Source organism: Peromyscus maniculatus, chromosome 14 (assembly GCF_049852395.1).
Source record: "Peromyscus maniculatus bairdii isolate BWxNUB_F1_BW_parent chromosome 14, HU_Pman_BW_mat_3.1, whole genome shotgun sequence".
Classification (NCBI taxonomy): domain Eukaryota; kingdom Metazoa; phylum Chordata; class Mammalia; order Rodentia; family Cricetidae; genus Peromyscus; species Peromyscus maniculatus.
This window is the reverse complement of record NC_134865.1, coordinates 51,514,622-51,538,296: the sequence shown is the minus strand read 5'-3', so window position 1 is coordinate 51,538,296 and position 23,675 is coordinate 51,514,622. Positions and strand designations below refer to the sequence as shown.

The 23,675-nt window shown below is 44.5% G+C and overlaps 2 protein-coding genes across 14 annotated transcripts in view; one reads left to right on the top strand and one right to left on the bottom strand.

Annotated features, from left to right (window-relative positions):
• Rad51b (RAD51 paralog B) overlaps positions 1-4,867 on the bottom strand; it is a 541,809-nt gene extending 536,942 nt beyond the window's left edge. The window contains exons 1-4 of one of the 2 annotated variants that reach the window (XM_076550950.1): positions 4,740-4,867; positions 3,646-3,745; positions 1,657-1,765; positions 46-159 (exon numbers count right to left, since the gene is read on the bottom strand). In XM_076550950.1, the coding sequence (XP_076407065.1) occupies positions 46-159; positions 1,657-1,765; positions 3,646-3,745; positions 4,740-4,851 (435 nt within the window). In that variant the 5' untranslated portion in view covers positions 4,852-4,867. The remainder of the gene's footprint in view (positions 1-45; positions 160-1,656; positions 1,766-3,645; positions 3,746-4,739) is intronic. The other variant, XM_042260850.2, reaches the window with a different exon arrangement.
• Positions 4,868-5,922: 1,055 nt separating this feature from the next.
• Positions 5,923-23,675, top strand: part of Zfyve26 (zinc finger FYVE-type containing 26) — a 65,901-nt gene continuing 48,148 nt past the window's right edge. For 4 of the 12 annotated variants that reach the window (XM_076550944.1, XM_076550943.1, XM_076550940.1 and 1 more), the window contains exons 1-14: positions 5,923-6,074; positions 6,553-6,829; positions 8,549-8,627; positions 12,604-12,693; positions 15,100-15,622; positions 16,136-16,290; positions 16,855-17,019; positions 17,154-17,242; positions 18,044-18,207; positions 18,832-19,032; positions 20,603-21,217; positions 21,421-21,507; positions 22,446-22,517; positions 22,886-23,037. In XM_076550944.1, the coding sequence (XP_076407059.1) occupies positions 6,636-6,829; positions 8,549-8,627; positions 12,604-12,693; positions 15,100-15,622; positions 16,136-16,290; positions 16,855-17,019; positions 17,154-17,242; positions 18,044-18,207; positions 18,832-19,032; positions 20,603-21,217; positions 21,421-21,507; positions 22,446-22,517; positions 22,886-23,037 (2,586 nt within the window). In that variant the 5' untranslated portion in view covers positions 5,923-6,074; positions 6,553-6,635. The other 8 variants (XM_076550949.1, XM_076550947.1, XM_076550945.1 and 5 more) reach the window with 6 other exon arrangements.

Here is a 23,675-nt window from a genome sequence, read left to right as displayed (position 1 = left end):
GCTAGAGCACTGCTTTCAGGAGGGGGCTGTCCACGTTACACACACCGTTTGCATCTGTGGGGCACAGGCCCTGCTGACCACACACAGAAGCTCATGGACAGCTCCATAACTCAGGCCAGTCACTCTCATAAGTTCCAGTGGGGAGAGACCTAAAAAGTCCTAAGAAGAGAAAAAGGAAAAGTAGATATTTAACATGCATGTGTAACCAAGATCTAAGAATTACAAAGAAATTTTCATCGTGGTTTTTTTAATTTTAAAAGAAAAGCAGATATAAAACAAAAAGAAACTTCCAGTTGCTGTTCATCTCTAGGCAGAGGTGAAATTTGTTGCAGACAGAAGATGTATGCTTCTTTTACATCCTACCACTGAGTTTCACCCTACGTATGCCTTAACTCAGTGAGGCATTCTTACACTCTTACACAGTCTAGGCAGCATGTATCAGAAGATACACCAAGCAATGTGACACACAGCACCACCCAGTCCAAGTTCAGATGAGCACTGCACTTGAATTTGGGTACAAATGTATGCCCGAAAGAATCAGGTTTACAAGTGTTGGCTTTCTAGGCTGAAAGTTAACTCAGAGAAAAGGATTTGACTACTGAGAGAATGGGGATGTTTAATGTTTAATTTAGAATACAGAATAAAATGTTCAATTCATACTTTTAAACCATTTAAAATATAGACATTACTATTAAATGTATTAACAGAATAAAGATATCCCGAAAATAAACAATCCCCAAAAATTATATGTTGTGAAAATATGTTCATTCAAGACAAAAATCCTAAAATAAAACTTTAACCCTAATTTACCCTCCTAAGAGGGACATTCTTCTTTACTGTACTTAAAAGATGTAGCATCTGAAAAAGAAAACAAGGAAAAAAAGGCAACTTCTGTTGTATACATTTATCAAGCCAGTCCTAAAAATTTACTGCTGGGCGGGGGATTACTCAGCTGCAAACACTAAAACCTGGGGCTCAGTGCCTAACATCAGTAAATCATAATAATAACTCTAATATTAATGTCTCTCCTAAGAGAAATCATCCTCGCAGGAATCTCATTTAAGTCATATTTCTCAAGTAATAATAAAAATAATCATTTTAAGTGGGTGAAACTTCTCAGGAACCCCAAACTAATGACACAGGCATTCTTCCTCACGCCATGATCATTCTCTCCCAAAAATACAAAACCAATGGGCTTCAGTGCATAAAATTCCAGCTGCAAATGCAACCTAAATCATGTACAGGGAGCACCATTATTTCACTTGTTTTTGTACATCTACGTTTTTATTTTTGTGTTGTAGAGGCGAGAAGTCAACACTGGATGCCTCTTTCAGTCACTCTTTAAGATCTGACCTCTGAGACACACGTGGAGGTCACAATTTGGCTACACCGGCTACCCGGTAAGCCACAGGGATCCTCCTGTCTCTGCCTCCTTGGAGTTGGGAGTTCAAGTGTGCACTGCCAGGCCTGGCCTTTTATGACCAGGTTGGGGATAAGAGCTCAGGTCCTCACGTTTTCGTGGCAAGAACTTTACTGACTCTGCCATCTCCCCAGCCCCTACAGCCCTAAGTCTTCATGACCCAAGTTTAACAGTTATTAATGTAAACTTAAAATTAATTTGTACGTAAAATGTATTACAAATACATAAATTTTTACCTGACAATTAACGATCTGATGTCTGGTCAAACGGTCACACAGCTCTTGTGGTAAACCCACTCGTCTTAGTTTCTTGCTGCTCATCTTTCCAGATCTCCCAAAGAAGAATCTTGAAAAACATCAGAAAGTAATAAAAATGATAGTGGACAGACTATACAAAACACCCTATAAAATAAAAAGTCCTTCAAACTTCTCTATGTGCAAAACAAAACACGGAAAGATTGCTACTAAGAGTAGGAGAGACACTTGCTTATCGACCATGTACACAGAGAAAGAAAGCAACCTCAGAAAACACATTCCATCCAATTCTTTGATATTACATGACTGTAACAGTACTTCATATTTACACTGCAGGCTAGTTTGCCTTCTGTGGCTGTGATAAAATGCCCACCAAAAGCAACTTGGGAAGAAAGGGTTTACTTGGCTAACAAACTATATTCCATTGTCAGTGGAAGCCAGGGCGGGAACTCAAGGCAAGAGCTTGAGGCAGAAACAGAAGCTGAGACCACAGAGGAAGGCTGCTCACTGGCTTGCTTCCCTGGCTTGCTCACCGGGCATTCTGGCTCAGGAGTAGGACCACTCAAAAGTGAGCTGAGCCCTCCTCTACCCAATACCAATCAAGAAAATGTCCCCACAGCTAATCTGATGGAGGCAATTCCTCAACTGAGGTTCCCTCTTCTCAGGGGTGTCAAGTGTCAAGCTGACTACCAACATGATCCATCACCTGTAACAATCTTAAGACATTGAGTGTTGTTTACACATTTCATTTGGCTGTGTAATCTTCAAGACGCATTTCCAAATAGCAACTCTGCATTGAACTGTAACAAGGACAAACAGACATCTGCTACATACCAACCATGCTCTCAACAAGAATAAATAGACATATTTATTACTATTCTCAACAGATTATGATGACAGTAGGTGGTCTTTTTTACACATGAGAAAGCTACTCTGCAAATGTCAGCTATCCACTATCATCAGAAAAAAAAATAAACAGCAGATTTAGAATTCCACCCAGGCAGTCTGACCAATCCTCTTAACCACTGCTATTGTAGGACCACAAATCTTATTTAACCCTTGCTTTTTCTAAGAGTCAGAACAAATCTCAATCAAATGAGACTTTACTATTATAAGTGTTAGCAATAAAAGTGTCCTTATTATACTAGCTGATTGCTGTCTCATGTGGAATTAAAGTCTGGTCTTGTACCTTGCAACTGAGACTCATGAAATACTTGTCTTTGGGGGAGTTAGAACTGTTGTAATCTCTGTAATAATGCCTGCAAAGAAGAGGCTGTGTATCTCATTGATATGGCAAAGTGTCCTCCAGAAATACTAGAATAGGAACTCATTATTCTATGGAATGAAGTAATAACAATCAATAACTATATGTCAAAGAACAAATCTATATACAAGAATTATGATATCTACTACCAGCACTATAGCCCAATTCTGTTTAACACTTAAATCATCTGAATGACATGAAACCCCTCCTCTCTCTTCCCTCCCTTCATCTCCTACTTTCTTCTCTTTTGTTTTCTCCACAGAAACAAAACATATTCCCTTTATTTCTCTCAATGGGAATTTCTTATGGCTGATTGTTTCCTTAGGAGAAAATTTACCAAGGAACATTCATCTGCTATTCGGTTATTTACTGCATTTCAGATAAGGCAGTTCTAGGCAATAACATCACTTAATGAGTAAGTTCAAGCCAAACAAACAAACAAAACACACACACACACACACACACACAAGCCAAAATTACAAAGACCTTAGCAATAACCACTGATTTAATAATACCACTCCCATCACTTGCCCTCACTGTTAATGGCTTCGAGTTATTTCCCTACTCTCCCAAATATAATATAAATTCTCTCAATATAACGTTCTCAATTTGTTTGTTTTGTTCGCCAATATTTCTTAAGCACATACTCTGCTGAGCCCAGTGTTTTAAGAACCCTTAAAGTCATTTCCTCTCTTTTTCATACTTACAAATGAAAGGTGGAGGGATACACACTCAAATAATTACAACTATGCCCCAGGTATAGTTGTAGTTGCTGAAGAAGCAGACAGGGAGAAGTCTCAAATTGGCCTGAAAAAAAAAAAGTAGGTTGAATGTCACAATCCAGCTAGAAGTAGCTTGCTTAAAAGTCAGTTCCATTGCCTAAACTGTCTCACGGGACCACCGGACCACATGACAATTCCAAACTTTTAGGATCACATTTAAAAAAAAAAAAAAACTTGAAAAGGGGGGGTCCCTTACTTAGCTCTCATTCAAATATCAGATTGCAAGGCTCAATCCGATTTGCCTTCCTGGCAAAGTTACTTCATTTCCTAGAGCACTGTTTTCCTCGTGTGTAAAATAAGGGCGATTCTAGTTTCTACTCCAGAGCTAGTGCATAATGCTCAAAGTAGGCAGTCGTCATAGACAAACATGTGGTACTTCTAACACGACCATCCACAAGGTTAGGTTAACCTGCCACTTCCACACACAAAGCCTTGACAATCGGTCCCTTCCTTTCCTGTGACACTTGTCACTTACATCTTCCTTAATCTTATCTGTGTGTTATTATAGCTTTTGCCTTTCTTCTCTCTCTCTCTCTCTCTCTCTCTCTCTCTCTCTCTCTCTCTCTCTCTCTCTCTCTCTCTCTCTCTCCCCGCCCCTCCCCCGTCTGTCTTGAAGAAAGAGATGGCAACTCAGACTGAGTTTATGTTAGGCGCTCAATAAAAATGGGGAAGTAACAAAAACAGCTGTTTTAGGGGGTTTGGGGGGGCTAATTATTTGTTGGGCCCTTAATACGCGTTTTAAACTTTTGTTTAAAACTCTAGTTTTAAATGCTTCTGATGTTTTTACTTCGGTTTACACATAAGGATACTCTGAGGCACTAAGCTGAAAACCAAGCAGACTAGCCAAGGATGGAGCCCGCATTCGGTCCAGACATCTGAGTTTAGATTCCAAAAGCGTGGCAGTCCCTAAACTTGCCTAGATCCCTAACTGCTCCGAAGCGGAGGGAGAGACATGAAGAGGTAGAAAACCTCATGCAGAACGCACTAATAAAACAGGGCAGCTTCCAAGCATCACCCACCCCTGAGAAAGTCGGAAGCCCAGGACCCAAGCCGGGGTTCCAGGGACGAGCCCTGACGGGAAGCAGAGGGCGTGCCCGGTACCCAGGACTCTCTGCCACCCGGTATCAACATCCACAGGCCCGGAGAGAAGGTACGAGATAATGAGCACACCCACTTCCCCACAACTGCCCCCCTCGGAAAACTCCAGTACCAGGTCAGCAGCATCGAACTTTCAAACTTTCCCCCGCCCTCACACAATTACCCGCGAAAAGCGCGCACTTTTGGCAACAACTGGAGTGCTGGTTGGTCGGTCCTGTGCCAACTCATCCAATCAGAAACAGGCAAAAGTTCGGGTTGGCCCCGCTGCGCTCTGGGAATTGTAGTTCATACTCTCAGCCTAGCCTCTTAATCCAATTAAATTTCACCGTTGTAGTGATTATCAAAATCGAGGGGGAAGAACCTCTCAAGACGAGTGTGAAGCAGGGAAAACCTTGCCTGGAAATTCTTTTCCTTATTGAATCGAATTTTAAGTTACTTTCTGGGCCAAAGAAACGTCTTTTGGGGCTGAGGAGTTGGAGAAAGGATGGGCTATCTGCCTATTTCAGTTTTGGAAAGAGAGCTTAGTGTTCGTTTTGCTTTGCAATTTGAAGCTAACTGAAGCTTCTCAAACTAAAATATACATTTGAAAAAAAAACCACTGAGTGTAGTTGAAAAAGAAATAAAGGAAATCAAGTAGGTTTAATAGTAAAGCATTCGCGGTAAGAAAAACTTAAGAACTGTCTTGATTACTGAATTTGTGAAAAGCCTTTGCTCACGCTTTGCTTTCGATTGCACAACTCTTCTGTGTCGACCTCGATCTTCTGATTTATACATAATTATATGTTATAATATATAATATATGCATGATAGTTATGTATAAATGAATATATATCCCAAGTAGATGGAATAATGATGCAGGAGGATCCAGGACTCCTGGAGACATCCCCAGCATCTGTCACTGGCTGGCACTGAGATAGTGGCGGGGCTGTGAAACACAGCTATTCCCGGCCTCAATTCCCCCGAAATGCGTAACTAAAGGTGTTGCAAGGAGAAGCAATCATGATTAAGAAGGGTCCTCAGCCCAGCAGCTAGCGGACTTAACTCTTACGTAGCTTCACCACAGCGACCCGGTGCTGTCACGTGACTCGAATAACTACGGTACTTGATTTGCATCTTCCTTCTCCTAAGCCAATAGGAGTGGCGCTCTCATTCGTCATCCCAGCCCCTTCCACCACTCTTCGCAATGAGATCTGTCACCTGACTGGGCTCAAACATGGCTGCCCTGGAAGCTAAAATGCTTTTGACTCCCGGAGCAGGTGAGTGTAAAGCGCAGGGAAGACGGCAAGGGTGCTGTCCACGACCCCGCTAGGGGGAGCATCCCTGTCCCCCAGCCTCCCGGCTCTCCGGTTCAGTCCCAGATTGATCTCCTGATCTTTAATCCTGTGCCTTAACAGAAGGCTCAAACCAAAGGAGTGCTCATCCTTACCGACAAAGCACCCACCTAGAAATTTGTTATCCGACTGGCAAAATGTTTAGGAGCGAATGCGGAAGTAAATTTATGTGTCTGCGCTCCAGGCTAACACAGATATTAAGATTATTATATACTGGGTCCGCGTTAGGAGATGGGATCCACCCCTTTAGAGAAAGAGACGGATCTCAAGAGGAGTTAGTAACAGGTCAAATTAAACCCAAAACAATAATTAGAAAAGTAAGTTCTGCCTTTTTCTTTCGGGCTAGTAGCTGGTGGTTTATCCAAACAGTTTCGTTTCTTCTCAGCTGGTGTCTTGTTTCTAGGAGGTACTCCTCGCACGAGAAAATTAAAAATGTATTCCGCCTAAGGCCTCTCTTTCTACCTCCCTGCACTCTGTGCTGGGAAAATGAGTTACCCATTTGGAAAAGAGGAAACCGCTACCGAGGAGCAGCTTTTTGAATTTTTCTGTGAGTGTCTGCGGAGGGGCGACTGGGAGCTGGCACAGGCATGTGTACCTCAGCTACACAAGGGACAAGGGGATATCCCCAAAAAGGTGGAAGACATACTACAGGCGCTGGTGCAGTGTCCCGCTCTGCTAAGGTAAGCGACCTCCCTTCTTACCAGAATCTCAGAGAGGAAGACACAATGTTCAGTATTTGTACTCTGGTTTTTATGCCCCCAGTCAACTACTCAGTTAAAAATTTAGCAAAACTAGCCAGGCGGTAGTGGTGCATGCCTTTAATCCCAGCACTCGGGAGGCAGAGGCAGGCGGATCTCTGTGAGTTCGAGGCCAGCCTGGGCTACAGAGTGAGTTACAGGAAAGGAGCAAAGGTACACAGAGAAACCCTGTCTCAAAAAAAAAAAAAAAAAAAAAAAAAAAGGAGAGACAGAAATTTAGCACAAGTAGACTAGTTTTATCTCTGTAATAATTTTACATTTAATACACTCCACCGGCCTTGGATTACCCTCTAGAGCCGAGTTTAAGTCTGGCTACGAAAAGGTTTCTGAAATCACTCCTTGTTTATTATCAATAGAAGATGCTGTAACCGCATGACAAAAGACAAACCTACCCTCTCCTCTTGCTTACAAGAGTGATGTGCTGTTGCTTTACCAAAGGACTGAAAGGGCATTAACTTAAAACTTTGTATTTTGAAATAAGTGTAGACCCACAAAAAGTTGAAAAATAATCACGTTCAGGGTACCCCCTTTTTCCAGCTTCCCCAGTTGTGACCTCTCATCCTGCTGTAGTAAAATATCAAAATCAGGAAATTGACCTCAGTTCATTAACTACAGTAAAGAGCTTACTTGATTTTTTACCATTTTTAACTCTATATTTGCTTTTTACTTGTAATTCTGTGCAGTTTTACCCGTACGAGGCTTGAGGTAACCCCACTGTAATATAAATCCAGAAGTACTCACCACTACATATGAATTCTCTCACTCCTTGCTCTTATGCTCTCTATTTACACTACTGCCCCTCCTTGCCTCTTGGTAACCACAGTTCTCCATTCTAGATCTTTAAATTCTTAGCAGCGCTGTGAACTGGTGTCATAGCAGCCAAATGTACTGCTATTTTGTTCCTTCTGTTATAAGCCTGTGGAATTATTGGATTAGCACATAAAAACCAGAGAAGCAAATCACTCTTCCGTTGTTTTTTCCCCTTAAATTTGGGTCCCAGGCTGTTACTCCCCTAATGACTGACTTCAAAGTAAGGCTTATGAATTCCTGTAACTATATAGTTACAAATGAATTTCTATGAACTCCTTTTATTCTTTTGTATTTGGTTAATTTTTGGTATTCAGAAGTACACTTAGGGCCTGGGTATGGTAGTTTAACCCATGCATCCCAACTGAGGCAGGAGGATTGCTATGAGTTCAAGACCAGCCTGAGCTATGCAGTATGAGACCCTGTCTCAAAACAGTGAGTGGCGGATGTATTTCAAATGGACTGTGACTTTCTCTGTAGGAGTATTCCTACAGATAAGACTGAGCCAGGTATTCTGAGACTGTGGCTGTAGCTCCAGACACTCTGGAGGCAGACACAGAGGAGAATCACCTGAGCCCGGAGTTCCAGCCCAAGAACACTCCAGCTGGGAAGATAAAATACAATTCGATAAGGTGGTCCAGACATTAGTGGAAGCTGGAAGTTACAGGGTTCTGTTTTGTTGAACTGTTCCTTGCATTTGAGAATTTCTCATGAGGACTTGCCTGTTCAGGTTTAAAATAGACTAAACTGAAAACTGAAATAAAATCTCGAATCACAAAAGAGAAAGGGTCAAGTGAAACTCCTCTCTTACTAAATCTTTCTTTTCCTTTTCAGATGCGGGCCAGATATCAACCCTCAAAGATTAGCCTGGCTCTGGCTTCTCGTACTGGAAAAATGGTGGAACCAAGAAAAAGTACGTGGGTTTACATTTAAATTTTTCCCTGAGGTCAGGACTGAGAAGAACTTAGGAGTTAGGCTTTTCCTCCTGTTACTTCCTTTATTTCGTGGTTGGTTGTGGTCTTTCTCAGTATCGACTGTGGAAATGATTTGCTTATTAATTTACCCTGGTACCTTAGCATATAATATCATTAGGAGTAATAGTATTTTGTTAAATATCTCTAGAAGTCTTGCTCTTGAAGAGAATTTTGTGGAGTTCAGTGACTATGCCAAGACGGGTGGGGTGGGAGGCACACACACACGGAATATTTGACTCAAGAAAATGACTCCAGCAAAGCCAGAGATGAAACCAAGATCTGACCTACCCCAAACCCTGTCCATTTTCCCCTTCAGTATTATATTTAGCCTACATGGACTTCAGAGTAAGAAATTCAAATTTTAAATGTCCACCATTTTTTCCTTGTGTTTATTGCTTTCATTCATCAGAATTAACTTTTTGTTTAGTTCCAATTTTTGCACATTTATCCCTCCCATAACTCTACCAAAAATTCCTGATCTAAATGTATCTTTTTGTTGTTGTTTTTCAAGATGGGGTTTCTCTGTGTAGCCTTAGCTGTCCTGGAACTCACTTTGTAGTCCAGGATGGCCTTGAACTCACAGAGATCTGCCTGCCTCTGCCTCCCTGGTACTGGGATCAAAGGTGTGTGCCACCACTACTGTATTGTTTAGAAAGACATTTAGTTGGTTGTCTAGCGAAGAGAAATTGCAGAAAGAGCAAGAGTAAGCAAATAATGAAACCTAGGATAAATAAGAGTCAGCACAAAAGAGAGAAAAAGGTAACAAAAATGAAGTAAAGTAGAAAAGAAAGAGAAAGAAGATTCACTAGCATCTTGGAAGGGAGGAGGATGGAGAGGCTTTGTTACTGAATAAGGATCTCCCTATTACAAACAGGAATCCTGTTGAACTAACTGACCTTTCCTCTGGGGGGAGAGGTCTGCTGGCTTGCTTACTTGTGACCTCATTGGCTGCTTATTCTCTGGAAGGTTGCTCAATAACATCAGGTGGTGGATTTCACTTCCCTGGCTCCTTAGGCCAGACGGGGAGTTGTTCTTGTTTTGGCCAATATCAGACAGATTACGTAGTCCTTAAAGCTCCAGTGATTCGCTTCTTTAAACAGTGCTAGGACTAGTTGTGTTGTTTGGCGAACCATAAACTGTTTTGTGAGGACCAAGACTTCGGGTGCACTTGGGAGTGTACTACAGAGACAGGTGTGGTGTCGTGCTCTGGACACACAGAGCTGCTTGTTCTCACAGGCTCCCACCGCCTGCCAAGGGCTGCCTTCTAGTTGTTAGGTGAAGCAGTCCTGCTCTTTTCCTTTCCTTCATTCACTTTTATCTTCTGTCTCTTTATCTTGCAGTGGTTTAGGCCTACATGTGTAAGCATGTGTATAAAGGTTTAGCTACAGAGATGTTTGCTGATAAGCCGCTACTAAGAAAGGAAAGCTAGAAATCACCCTGTCCATGGTACACAGGCCTGGTTAATAAATGGAAGCATATCTATATGCAATACTCTATGCCGCTGTTCAAAATTATGTGGTAAATGAATTTTTGTTTGTTTGGTTGGCTGGTATTTTGAGACAGGGTTTCTCTGTGTAGTTTTGGTGCTTGTCCTGGATGTGGCTCTGTAGACCAGGCTGGCGTCAAACTCACAGAGATCTGCCTGCCTCTGCCTCCCAAGTGCTGGGATTAAAGGCATGTGCCACCACCGCCCGGCTTGGTAAATAAATTTTCAGTGTCATTAATCATACTTCTCCTTTGTTGATTTTAAGTTTTATATATTATACTTTATATTATAATTTACATAGTTATATTTTTTAATTTTTATAGATTAAAAATATATCACTAGGCTGGGCAGTGGTTGTGTACACCTTTAATCCCAGCACTTGGGAGGCAGAGCCAGGCGGATCTCTGTGAGTTCAAGGCCAGCCTGGTCTACAGAGTGAGTTCCAGACAGGCTCCAAAAAGCTAGAGAAACCCTGTCTCAAAACAAAACAAAAAACCTAAAAAAAAAAAAGAAAAGAAAAGAAAATATATCTTTTTAAAATTTTTATGTTTGGAATGATTATAAAATACTCTTTAATTATTTCACTTCCAGTAAGGATTATTGTTTAAAACATGGCTTCAGCCAGGCAGTGGTGGCACACAGGAGGCAAAGACAGGTGGATCTCCGTGAGTTTGGGGCCAGCCTGGTCTACAAAGTAAGTTCCAGGACAGCCAGAGCTGTTACACAAAGAAACCCTAGCTCCAAAAAAAACAAAAAAAAAAAACAAAAACAAAAAAGAAAACCACATAGCTTCATGCCATGGGTTTCTTTGAACTGGAAATGAAATACAGCACCCTCTGCCAGGCATGCTTGCTAAATAGACATTGGATCCTTCCCTTTAGTTTTGTTTTGTTTTGTTTTTCAACAACTGGTATACAAAGGATAATGAACACCAGAAGCACGGTTGGATTAAAGAGGATTATGAGGGAATGCCCTCCAAGGCTTTCCTGTAGCTGTTTTGCCACAGCAACAAAAATTCTTGATGAAAATGAAAAAAAATGAGTGATTTTTCAAAAAGAGAGAGGAGTCAGGTTATGGTGTGGTCTCATCCCAGCAGGAGGAAAATAGGGCAAGAGGACCTAAGTACAGGACCAGCCTGGGCTACCAGGCAAGACCGTGTCTCCAAACAGAGAAAGAGGAAAAGAAGGACCACATGAAATGAACAAACCTTGGTGTTTAATCAGTGTAGGCTTTAACGTGTGTGTGTGTGTGTGTGTGTGTGTGTGTGTGTGTGTGTGTGTGTATACACGTACACGCGCACCCAAGCACACGCACATGCGTGTGCGGCTCACATAAAGCAGTCGAAAATCAACATCAGGTCAGTTAGGTCTCTTCCTGCCTCTCCTTGTTTGTTTGTTTGTTTGTTTGGGTTTTTGTTGTTGTTGTTGTTGTTGTTGTTGTTGTTGTTGTTAGGTTGGTCAGTTTGGTTTTTTGGGGGGGTTGTTTTTTGAGACAAAGTCTTTCAATGAACCCGACACTCATCAGTTTGGCTACCCTGGCTGGCCAGAAAGCTAACAGGACCCTCTTGTGCTGAGATTATACACATTTAACCCTAGATATTTATTGTTGTTCTTTGGTTTGTTATTGTGTTGTTGTGATGTTTGTGTTTATGTATATAGGTGTACATATGTCTGTGCATCTTAACAACTGAGCCATTTCTCCAGTCCAGATATTGGGTTTTTGTTGTTTTGTTTTGTTTTGTTTTGTGAGACAGGGTCTCACTATAGCTCTGCCTGACCTGGAACTCACTATGTAGACCATACTGGCCTTGAACTCACAGAGGTCTGCCTGCCTCTGCCTCCCAAGTGCTGGGACTAAAGGCAGGTGCTGGGATTAATGGTATATACCACCACACCCAGCCCTTTTTTTTTTTTCAAATGTGGGTGCTAGGGATCTGAACTCAGGTCTTCATGCTTGTAGGGCAATCGCTTTTCGAACTGAGCCATCTTTCCAAGCCCCTGCATGTTAATTTAAAGAATGTTCAAGTTTAGCCAACTTTATTTCCAAAGGAAAGCATCTAAAAACATGGCCAGGAGGGCTGGAGAGATGATTCAGAGATTAAGAGCACTGGCTATTCTTCCAGGGGACCTGGGTTCAATTCCCAGTACCCACATGGCAGCTCACAACCATCTGTATCTCCAGTCTCAGGGGATCTGATTCCTTTTCTGGCCTCTGCAGGCACCAGACTTGCACATGGTGCACAGACATACATATATCACCCATATACATAAAAATAAACATTAATCTTGTAAAAAAAATTGTATCCAGGGGATAATGGCTAAAGATACTTGATCTTAGAGAAATTGCAGAAATAAGAGTAACTAAAGAGGAACTGTATTTGTTAAGCAAAGCATATACCTGACCTCTATAATTGCTTATTATTCCTCCAGAAATTACTTTCTGCTGTTTTTCGGAGGAAACTTGAGTTTCTTTTTTTGTCAGAAGACCTCCACGGTGACATTCCAGAGAACATCCTCAAGGTAAGAGAGCCTGAGGGCCATCTGCAGTCACTGAACAAGGTCAACTTTCAGGGCCATAGAGGAGACAGGTCTCTTAAGACGTTGGCTGTCCTTTGTTTTCAGAGAAGCAATAGACAGGCCCCTCCAAGGGGAGTTTAGAGTGAGTATAACTTGCCTGGTTTTGGAATTCTGGAAGCAGATTGCCCAGCAGTACTGATCATAGCAGGCACTCAATTGTTCTTTGCATTTCACCTAGATGGAACTCATTGCTTGGGTTTAAGATTTTTGAATTGTTGACCAGTAGATGATAGAGAGTTTGAGGGAAGAAAGGAACTAATATTTGATGGACTTGTCTTCTATAACAGACACACTAATGTTTTATAGCTAATCATTACAACAACTTTCTAGGGGCAGATTCCAGCTAAATGTTGTCTTTGTCTAGATAAGCATGATTGTATATGCCAATAATCAAGAATTTGAGGCCAGCCTGAGCTACATAGTAAAAACCTGTCTCTATTGCCACCCCCAGAAAAAAGTTAGCAATCAATAGATAGATAATATATAGATATAGTTATCTATATCTGTAGATATATATCTTTATCTATAGAGAGATATAGAAAACTATATCATCTATCAGATTCCTAGCTTTTTTCTATAGAGAGATATAGATAACTATATCTATATAGAAATACACACACACACACACACACACACACACACACACACATATGTATCAGTTGCTTCTTAGGTGCTTAAGACTCAGTACTTCATTTATTTATTTTAACTCTTGTTAGCATCAAACCCAGGGTCTTACACATTCTAGACAGTCACTCTGTCCTTGATCCACACCCCAGCCCATTATTTGTTTTCTTAAGACCCTGCTACCAGATAAGACATATAGGACTCATCTAAGAACTGACTTGCATTCGTTTAAGGGCTCATAGACTAGCAATTAATAAAAAGCCATCCCTGAACAGCATCTACAGATGTGGGAAACAGTGCACATCCTCGTGCCCCATACAAGCAGACTATAGAGAATCATGCTTTTAACAGTCTAGTTGAGGAGGTAGACTCCATACCTAATTGAGCTAATACATCGGAGACATATTTTTAATGAACCATACGGTACTCATTTAATTGTTCGAAGGTGTGTGGATTGAAAACATTAAGCGAGTGTCTCTGATGTCTGTTGCTAAAACTAAATACCACAGGCTGGATAATTTGTAAAACAGATGTGTTTAGTTCATGTTTTGGACACTGGGAAGAATAACATAGCACTGGTGATTGCCCGGCATCTGGAAGAGCCTCCTTGCTGCACCATAACATGGCAGAGGGCATCACAAAGGGAGAGCGCACAGGTGTGCTAACCCGGGGGTCTCTCTTCTTACAAAGTTGCTCATATCATGGGAATTGGCCTTGAAATTAGATGCCATCTCATCTTAACTCTCGTCCAAAGGCTCAGTCTCTAAATACTAACATGTGAAATTGGGGATTAAGTTTCCAGCACATGAACTACTTTGTTGTTGTTTGTTTGAGACAGTGTCTTGTCACACAGCCCAGTCTGGCCACAAAGTCTCAGCCTCTCAAGTGCTGGGATTCCAGGTATGTGCTACATGCCTGGCTACTGACATGTGAACTTTTAAGGTGCACAGTCACACCATAGCAGAAGGGTTTTATGAGAGGACAAAAAATGGACTATACCTTAAAACATGGACAGAATTCAGATCAGTAGTTAAAAGCTGATCTGTAGTATTCTTTCAAAAATAAATTGATTTGCCAGGCGGTGGTGGCACACACTTTTAATCCCAGCACTCGGGAGGCAGAGGCAGGCAGATCTCTGTGAGGCCAGCCTGGGCTACAGAGTGAGTTCCAGGAAAGGTGCCAAAGCTGCATAGAGAAACCTTGTCTCGAAGAACCAAAAATAAATAGATAGATAGATAGATAGATAGATAGATAGATAAGTTGATTTGCTTTTAAGTGTGCATAATGCCTACATAGAGAAACCCTGTCTCAAAAATAAATAAATAAATAAATAAATAAATAAATAAATAAATAAATAAATGGATAAATGGATAAATGGATAAATTGATTTGCTTTTAGGTGTGCATAATGCCTTACCCACCTAGTCTATAAATGCATAGTCTTAATTTAGGTCACCAATATATACTTTGAGGAGAGTGGGGTGGGACTTGGGTAACTGAGCTAATCGTTTTTAACCTCAGTCTCATCAGTAAGATGGGAATAACTATAGTATCTTCCTCTGGAGACTATCATAATGGTTGATTTGGTTCTTCCGTGAAGAGCCTTGAACAGTGACTAGCTATGCACATGCCTGTAGAAATGTTTGTTACTGCTGCCGAGCCGTCAAGCACACAGTCATAGCCATGTTGGTGGCCACTACAATCCCCGTCTTCATTCTCCTCCCAGGAGCTGTTTGAAACCTTAGCCCAAAGCCCAGGAGGCAGTACACCTGACAGAAGCCAGAGGTGGGAGAGTGGGGCCCCTCAGCTCAGCCCTGAAGCTGTCTCCGTGCTCTGGAATCTTCTCAAGCAAGCCCCTCAGCTCGCCCAGGCCCTGCTGGAGCTCCTGCTTGAGGATCACCACAGCGCCAGCCTCTGTCCCAGTCCTCTGCAGAAGACGCTGCTGGGTCTCATTCGAAAGGGACTGCAGACCCTCCGGGACCCCGCCCCTCAGCCGCCTGGGGTGGCCGACGCTGTCTGTGGAGCCCTGCAGGCTCTGTGTTGTACTCTTGAGCCCCCGGAGAGTGAATGGCGTGTCCTGTGTGAGGAACTGCTGGAGACCTGCAGGGCTGAGGGCAGTCCCCTGCAGGAGGAACGTCTGCTTGGTTGCCTGTTGCACAAGGCCGGACGGAGCCTGCTGTCCCTCTACGGCCAAACCTATGCAGAGAAGGTGGCGGAAAGGCCACCCAAGGCCACACTTCCAGGAAAAGGTGTGTTCCTTTGGCTGTTTCTCCTTGTGCTTCAGTAAATTCCAGTGTGCCCTCTGAAGTTCTGGACTAGAATTGTACCTGCTTGTTGTCCAAGACAGGAGAGGCTAAGCAAAACCACATAGCCTGTTTTATTGTTAGTGTTGTTTGTTTGTTTGTTTGTTGTTTGTTTACATCAGAGCTTAAGAAAAGAACAGGAACAGAAAAAAAGCTTTGCAGAAGCTACTAAGAGGAATGAAGCATCTTTAAGATAAAGTGCAAACAGTTGGGTTTAACTTTTACAAGAGTCTACTCTTGGGCTAGAAAGATAGCACCAGCCCAGTGATCTGAGTTCGAGCCCCGTAACCCACATAAAAGTGGAAGGAAAGAATGGACCCCATAATATTCACAGGCACACACACAATATAAAAATAACAATAATAAATCTTAAGCAAATAAATACAAGCGCCTAGTCTCAGATTGGTTGGTTTTCAGTGTGGACTGTAGCATGAGAAAAAGGAGCTCTTTGTTTCCTAGTAACCGTCCTGATGGGCTGTTCAGTCTCCCCAGATCATCGGGATCCTGAGCGGGCAATGCTGGCCCTGTTCTCCACTCCCGACCCAGCCGATGCTTGGAAAATGGCCTTTTTCTACTGCCTAAGCAACAACAAACACTTCCTGGAGCAGATCCTGGTAAGTCAGGCTTGACTACTGTCCGTCATAGAAGAATCCAGAACCTCCCTGGGCTGTTTCGGTTTTCTGGTTTCTCTCCCACTCATGTATCCGGCGCCTGCCATCTAATCAGTGACAGATCATCTGGTTGTCATACCCAAGTCCCTAGGGTGAGAGGGACGTGTGAGAACACCCAGTTCCAGTCATAACTGATGCTGCAGTCACCTCATGTGGAACCTTTGGTAGGAAGGAAATACCGGCTATGTGTCCGCTCTCTGGAGGATGCAGAAAGCAGAGGCCACGGCAGCAGTACAAGGCCTAACTGGCAGGGAAATTTAATTACTCTAACTCTTGCCTTCCAAACTGCAACTGAACCTCATTTACTTCAAAAGATAGTTGTGAATCCCAACTTGTAGGTTGTGTGCTATGCTAAGAGACCGGATTACTACAGAAGCCAGTCCCTCACTTCAAAATGCTTAGAATGTTGTGCTTTGGTGAACATTTCTTTTTATGTAACCAACTACCCTAAGGAAACTGGAACTCATTCTTTCAAGTTCGGGTAACCAGGTGACCTTTGGCTTACAGGTAACAGCGCTAACCCTGTTGAAAGAGGAAGACTTCCCAAGCCTTGGACACCTACTTGATAGAGAATTCAGGCCTCTCAGTCACCTGCTCGTACTCCTGGGCTGGACACACTGCCAGAGCCTTGAATCAGCTAAACAATTACTCCAAACCCTCTACAGGACCCAGGTAACTCATTCAGCACCTCGGGGTGCTCCAGAACCGAATGCCAAGGGGCTTTGGGCCTAGAAGAGTTGAGAGTCTCACAGTCAGCTACAGTACCTGATGCCTGAGTCAGCTTTTGTTTCTTCTACACCGACTAGGACCAAGGCCATGACGAGCTTCTCAGGGACGCCTGTGAAGGATTGTGGGCTCATTTAGAGGTCCTGGAGTGGTGTGTACAGCAAAGCAGGTATGTCCCTGTCAAGTCGTTATACCATACCTGGGGCACACTCAACCCTGTGCTCTATTTCAGAAAAAAAAAATTGATAATGTTGAAATGACTGTTCCATCCGTTAAACCAGGGATTGGAGGAAACACAAGTAATGATTAGCTTCCATCTGTGACCATCACGTCACAGCCAAAGGATAATTTGGCATCTGAAAGAACAACAGCTCACCATCACTAGGCATGTACTATAGGTCAGGCCTTGTTCTAAGCCCCTTACAACATTCCGGTGAAGTAGATACAGACGCGATTCTTGCTTTGAATGTGGGACGCTAAGGGCCACTCATGGTGGCTCACACTTTTAATCTCAGCCCCTGGGGGACAGAGGCAGGCAGATCTCTGGGAGTTGACAGCCGGCCTGGTCTACAGAGCGAGTGCCAGGCCAGCCAAGGTTCCGTAGTGAGACCTGCCGTAGCCTAGATCTGAGTTTCCGTTTTGTTCCTTCTGCTTCTCACCAGTGCTTAGAAAGTAGCAGGAGGAGTGAGTAGAAAGCCTGTTTCAGAGCTACAGAGAGAATAGACCTTAGGATCTTGGGATCTTCGGGCCCTTCGTAGACTCCACTGGTTAGAAAGGCCCTTCCTAGATCCTTTCTAGACAAGCAGCTAACTTGTTACCTTTTATCCTAGACCTAGTAAAATATAGTTTGAGAAAGTGAAGCGTGGAATATTATAGGCCAGAGAAGAAGAACAAGAGGAAACAGAGTTGTCTCTTACAGGGCAGTAATAAAAACTGCCTTCCTGTCCATCCTTCCAACTTTCTGTTTCAGCAGCCTCATACCAAAGAGAGAGCTCTTATGTCACTTACATGGCGGAGACAGTCACTCAGTGCTCTACTCTCTCCACCACCTGACCAACCTTCCAGCCCTCGGAGAGGAAGAAGTCCTCAAGCTCTTACAGAAGGTGCCAGCTAAGGACCTCCAGCGAGAACATGGTGAGTTGGCCATAGTGTCCTCACAGTGTGTCCCACAGGTCAGGGACCTTTCTCAGGTGAGAGCAGATGTTTCCAGTAGGGAGATGTTGTTTTGATTTGCTTTTCAAAAGGACAAACCACAAACCGGTGTTTCCACATTCCTTTTTCTTTCTTTTTTTTTTTCCTTTTCTCCCCACCCCACCTCCAGAAAGATAGGCAACTTGTTTGGCAAATTTCCTAGAAGAACTAGAATTCTGATTCCCACCTACAAGTATCAAAGGCTTCCAATGATGTATTTGACATTTGGCCATGTTAAATCCATTGAGATATACCTGGAGCTTGGGACTTGACTTTGAAAAAGGGCCATGTAACAGTAACAGGACCATGGCTGGGGTCCAAACCATATGGAGTATAAGTTAGTGCCCAGGTAATGGAGGCCATGCATCATAGAGAAGGCAGACTGGTGCAGAAAAGCAAAGAGGACAGCTGGTACTGACTAGGGGAGAGGCCTGGGAAGTTGCAGGTCAGACGCACAGGACGCTAAGAACTACAAGAACTACAGATCAACCCCCTTTCCCTCAGCCATGCTTGCTGCTCCTGCCTGAAAAGGTGAACTGTGACGTTCTGCCTGTTTCTCGGCTTCAGGTACCCAGGATGCCTCAGTCCCTGAGCACCTGAGCCAGCGTCAGAGCCTGACCCTCTACCAGGGCTTCTGTGCCATGAAGTATGCCGTCTACGCCCTCTGTGTGAACTCACATCAGCACGCTCAATGCCAGGACTGCAGAGACGGCGCCTCCGAGGACCTGGCCGTGGTGGAACCAGGCAATGATTGCCTCCCCTCCGCAGGTACAGAGCTTCCCTGTCCCTGGCTTATGCAGACACCTTCCCCCGTGACCGCTCTGTGTGGTCACCATTCCCTTCCAGGATGGAGCGCCCTTGATTTGAAAGCACACAGGACTGATCTTATCCTCTGCATCAAAGGGACCTGCTTACATCTTAACGGATCTTACTCTGATCATCTGGCATAGTATTTGCCAAATGTTTCCCTTTGTGTAACTAGACACCATGGTAAGAATAGCATTCCGGGGGCTGGAGAGATGGAGCACTGGCTCAGGAGGCAGAGGCAGCTGGATCTCTGAGTTTGAGGCTAGCCTGGTCTACAGAGTGAGTTCCAGGACAGCCAGGGCTACACAGAGGGAAAAAAAAGAGAGAGAGCCCTGTCTGCTCTTCCTGTCCTGAGTTCAACATCTAGCACCTACCTGGCAGTTTATAGTCATCTGTAACTGTGGTCCCATGGAATCTGATGCCCTCTTCTGATGTCCAGATGTACATGCAGATAAAACACCCACATTCATGAAATACATAAGTTAATAGATTAATAAGTGCATTTATATATGTGATATATAAATTGAAGCTTTGTTTTGAGAAACAGTACTCCAAATAGAAAATACTTACAATTTTTTTTTTCCCTTTTCCCTTCCTTCCAAGTTGTACTGTGTCATACAAATAGAAATTGATGTAGCCTGGCTTGGCCTCAAACTCTTTTTTTTTTTTTTTTTTTTTTTTTTTTTTTTTTTTTTTTTTTTTTGTTTTGGTTTTTCGAGACAGGGTTTCTCTGTGTAGCTTTGCGCCTTTCCTGGAACTCACTTGGTAGCCCAGGCTGGCCTCGAACTCACAGAGATCCGCCTGGCTCTGCCTCCCGAGTGCTGGGATTAAAGGCGTGCGCCACCACCGCCCGGCTTGGCCTCAAACTCTTAAGCCTCCCAAACACTGGGATAACAGTCCTGAAATACCATGCTTAATTCTGCTTCCTCCTTCTCCTTCTCTTCTTTTAAATTTATTTTTTAGATTTTTTTTTAAATACACGTAGGTGTTTTGCCTGCATGTATGTCTGTGCACCATGTCCATGCCCGCTTTCCACGGAGGCCAGAACACAACATCAGATCTCCTTAAAACTGGAGTTGCAGAGGTTATGAGCCATCAAGTGGGCACTGGGAATCAAACCCAGGTCCTCTGGACGAGCAGCCATTGCTCTTAACTGCTAAGCCATCGCCCCAGCACCTTCTTTTTTATGGCAGAGTTTCATTCTGTAGCTCAGGTTGGCCTTAAACTTGTGGCAATCCTCCTGCCTCAGCCTCCTGAATACTGGGATCAGAATTGTGCTACCACACCCTTGTGGAATATCAAATGTTTAAGAAACCTAGGTAGCCTGAGGTTGTTGTTATAGTAACAGGAGGTGAAAACAGAATTGAGGGGTAAGGAGTCCATGTTACCTTCATTCCTAGAACTGAAATACGGTAAGGAATAATGTCACAACTGAAGAGCAGAAACACAGGGCGTGTTCAGTGGGCTATGCTTTTTAATGTTTCCCTCTCTCTTCTCTTCCTCTGGCCTCTTCTCTATTCATCCTCCTTAGGTGCTTCCCATCTCTTCCCAACGTACCTGGCCAGATGCCGACAGTATTTACGCAGTATCCCCGACTCTCTGTGCCTGGAAATTCTCGAAAACATCTTCTCTTTGCTCCTCGTTACCTCTGCCGACCTTCACCCAGAGCCTCACCTGCCGGAGGACTATGCCGAGGAGGAGGACACTGAGGGGAAAGGCTCCTTGGGTTTGAGGTCTCCGTCAGAGAGTCCTCAGCACATAGCCCCTCCTGAGAGGAGGTCAGAGCGGGGTTCCCTGGGGGGGCCCAGGAGCCTTGTTCACACAATGCCAAGTTGTCCAAAGGCAGAGCCAAAAGACAGTTCGCCAGGGCCTCCTAAGCACAGCTTCTTGGACCTAAAGCACTTTACTAGTGGCCTGAGTGGATTCCTGGCTGACGAGTTTGCAATGGGAGCGTTCCTCGGCCTTATTCAGGAGCAGCTCGATGAGATCAGCAGCCGTAGCACGCCCGAGGAGACGAAGCTGCTAGAAGGCCAGAGCTGTTCCGCCGCAGGCAGGGATGGACTGCAGGGCCGCCTGCACCGGTTCTCGAAGGTTCTCTCTGAGGCCCAGTGGCGGTACAAGGTGGTAACAAGCAACCAGGGCTCAGGTGAGAGGAGGAAGACAGAACTAGAAGGTCTAGAAAGTAGGAAAGGAGAAAAGTCCTGGCAACCTGGGCAAGGGGCAGGCACGTGGGAGCCACACCCTAATCCAGGGACTATGACCTCTCAGAGCTTAGTGAAGACTGCCCCTGCCCGTTTCCACAAGGTGCCACATCACAGCTGGTCACCGTGCCTGTGTTTGCTATTCCAGAAGAGCAGCCCTCCCGAAGATACCGGCCCATTGCCACAAGGTACTCTAGTCTCCGCCGAGGTCGTCGGACTAGAAGGACCCGGACAGGTGATCCACAAAACTCTCTCTCCTCAAATCTTGTCCTCATACACCTGGCAAAGAGGCATACTGGCGCTTGTCTAATGTCCCTCTAGGCAGAGCACACAGTCAACGTAACAAAAGTGGAAGGTCCTCCTAGTCCCACCCCTTCCCAAGTCAGGACGTAACAGTTTCTTACCTAGCCATCCAGAAGTTTCCCACACAACACAACATGCATATCCCTTCACATATGCGTAATAACACCACACGCACACACACACACACACACACACACGCACGCACGCACGCACGCACGCACGCACGCACGCTATAAACACTCTGGGTGAGGTGAGGGACACCATGAGAGAAACCTGGGAAAACTACGTGAAGCCGCCCAGTTGATTGGTTTGGGACACGGGCCGAGTTTGCATCCACCTGAGTCATCCAGCCCCAGAACATGCATTCCATTTCCTTTTCCTCAGAGCAGCCTCAGCAGCAGGCCAAGGGGACTACTCCCTTGACTGGTGATACAGCCTCCACAAGGCCACGCTAAGGGACCCCCAGCCTCCATTGGCAAGTCTCAGCATTAGGAAAGCTGATGCTGAACCGCTTCTCCTGGGTTTAACCAGGGTGGCCTTTGTCACCCACCTATGTCAGAAAACGTCATGACTCCTCTTTGCGCCCTACTGTTTTCTAGTCATGATTAGTTGTGCTTTTATTTTACGAAGCCATTGCTAATACTTAGCAGATGGTGATCACTAGCTCTGAGGACTCTGAGACCCCCACATGGTAAAAACCGCTGGTATAGACTGCTACCCAGAGAGCTCCGGGACCACATCGTACCTGCCGTCCATCCTTGCCGTGGTCACCCTTTATCCTCAGTCTACCCAGATCTCGGCGCGTAGGCCGGCTTTGCAGTTTACACACTATAAGGAGTTGGTGACCGAATTTCACTCTTGTACCTCTAGATGGCCGGGAAAGAGGCTCCAACCCACCGTCCCTGGAGAACACAAGCAGCGAGCTGAGCACCAGCACTTCAGGTATGTGGGTCCCACCCTGCCACTGACTGTAGGCAGCTCTGCCCCGTCCAGACTCGCCGTCCCCTGCGGTGTGAACACCAGAACAGAACCTCTGTTCCAGGTTCATTCTGTAGACAACGGAGCGGATGCCAGCCGGGAAAAGAGTAAAGGCTTTTTCTCTCTCAGTTAACTTACCCAGCAGCAGCAGAGAGAAGCAGGTGGCTAGTCAAGGGAGGTAGTTGGTCCCTGTAATGGTAATAAATCTCTACCCTTCGTTTAAACAAAAACCAAGACCCATTTACAGATCTTTCAGAGGAAACGTAGGCGTGAGGAGGGAGGTGACAGCTCCCTGTTTTCTCCTGACTGTCCAATGTTCTTACACCCCACAGAAGGCAGTCTGAGTGCTGTGTCCGGGCAGGTGGAGCTGGACAGCCGGTCACAGCCCCAGCCTCAGAGTTCAATCATCCCCATGATGTTCTCCCCACCGGAGTCCCTGCTGGCGTCCTGTATCCTCAGGGGGAACCTGGCAGAAGCCCGTCAGGTAAAGGGAGACTTGTCGTGGTAAAGTGTGCCAAGTCAGCCCCTGATGGGCTGGCATATTGGGCCTCCGGGAAAGCTAAACATGCATGGGACCCCAAAGGTACTTGAGAGGGCTTGCTGGGGGTCACACTGAGCAGAAAAAAATGTGCAGGCTCAGTGCTTGGTACTTCGGGTTGAGAGACATTGAGTTATTTGTGGGGTTTTTGGTTTTTTGGTTTTTTGGTTTGTTTTGTTTGGTTTTTTGGTTTTTTTTTTTTTTTTTTTTTTTTGAGACAGGGTTTCTCTGTGTAGTTTTGGTGCCTGTCCTGGATCGCACTCTGTAGACCCGGCTGGCCTCGAACTCACAGAGGCCTGGCTCTGCCTCCTGAGTGTTAGGATTAAAGGCGTGCGCCACCACCGCCCAGCGTTATTTGTGTTCTTAATACAAGCAGCATTTTAACAAAATAAAATAACCACAATGTCACCACCTCCAAACAGGGAAACTTCTGTTTCTTTCTTCATACTCCTGTGATCATATCTGTGTTTCTATATAGTTAAAAAATCCTAATGTGGGGCTGGAGAGATGGCTCAGAGGTTAAGGGTACTTGCTGCTCCTCCAGAGGTCCTGAGTTCAATTCCCAGAAACCACATGGTGGCTCA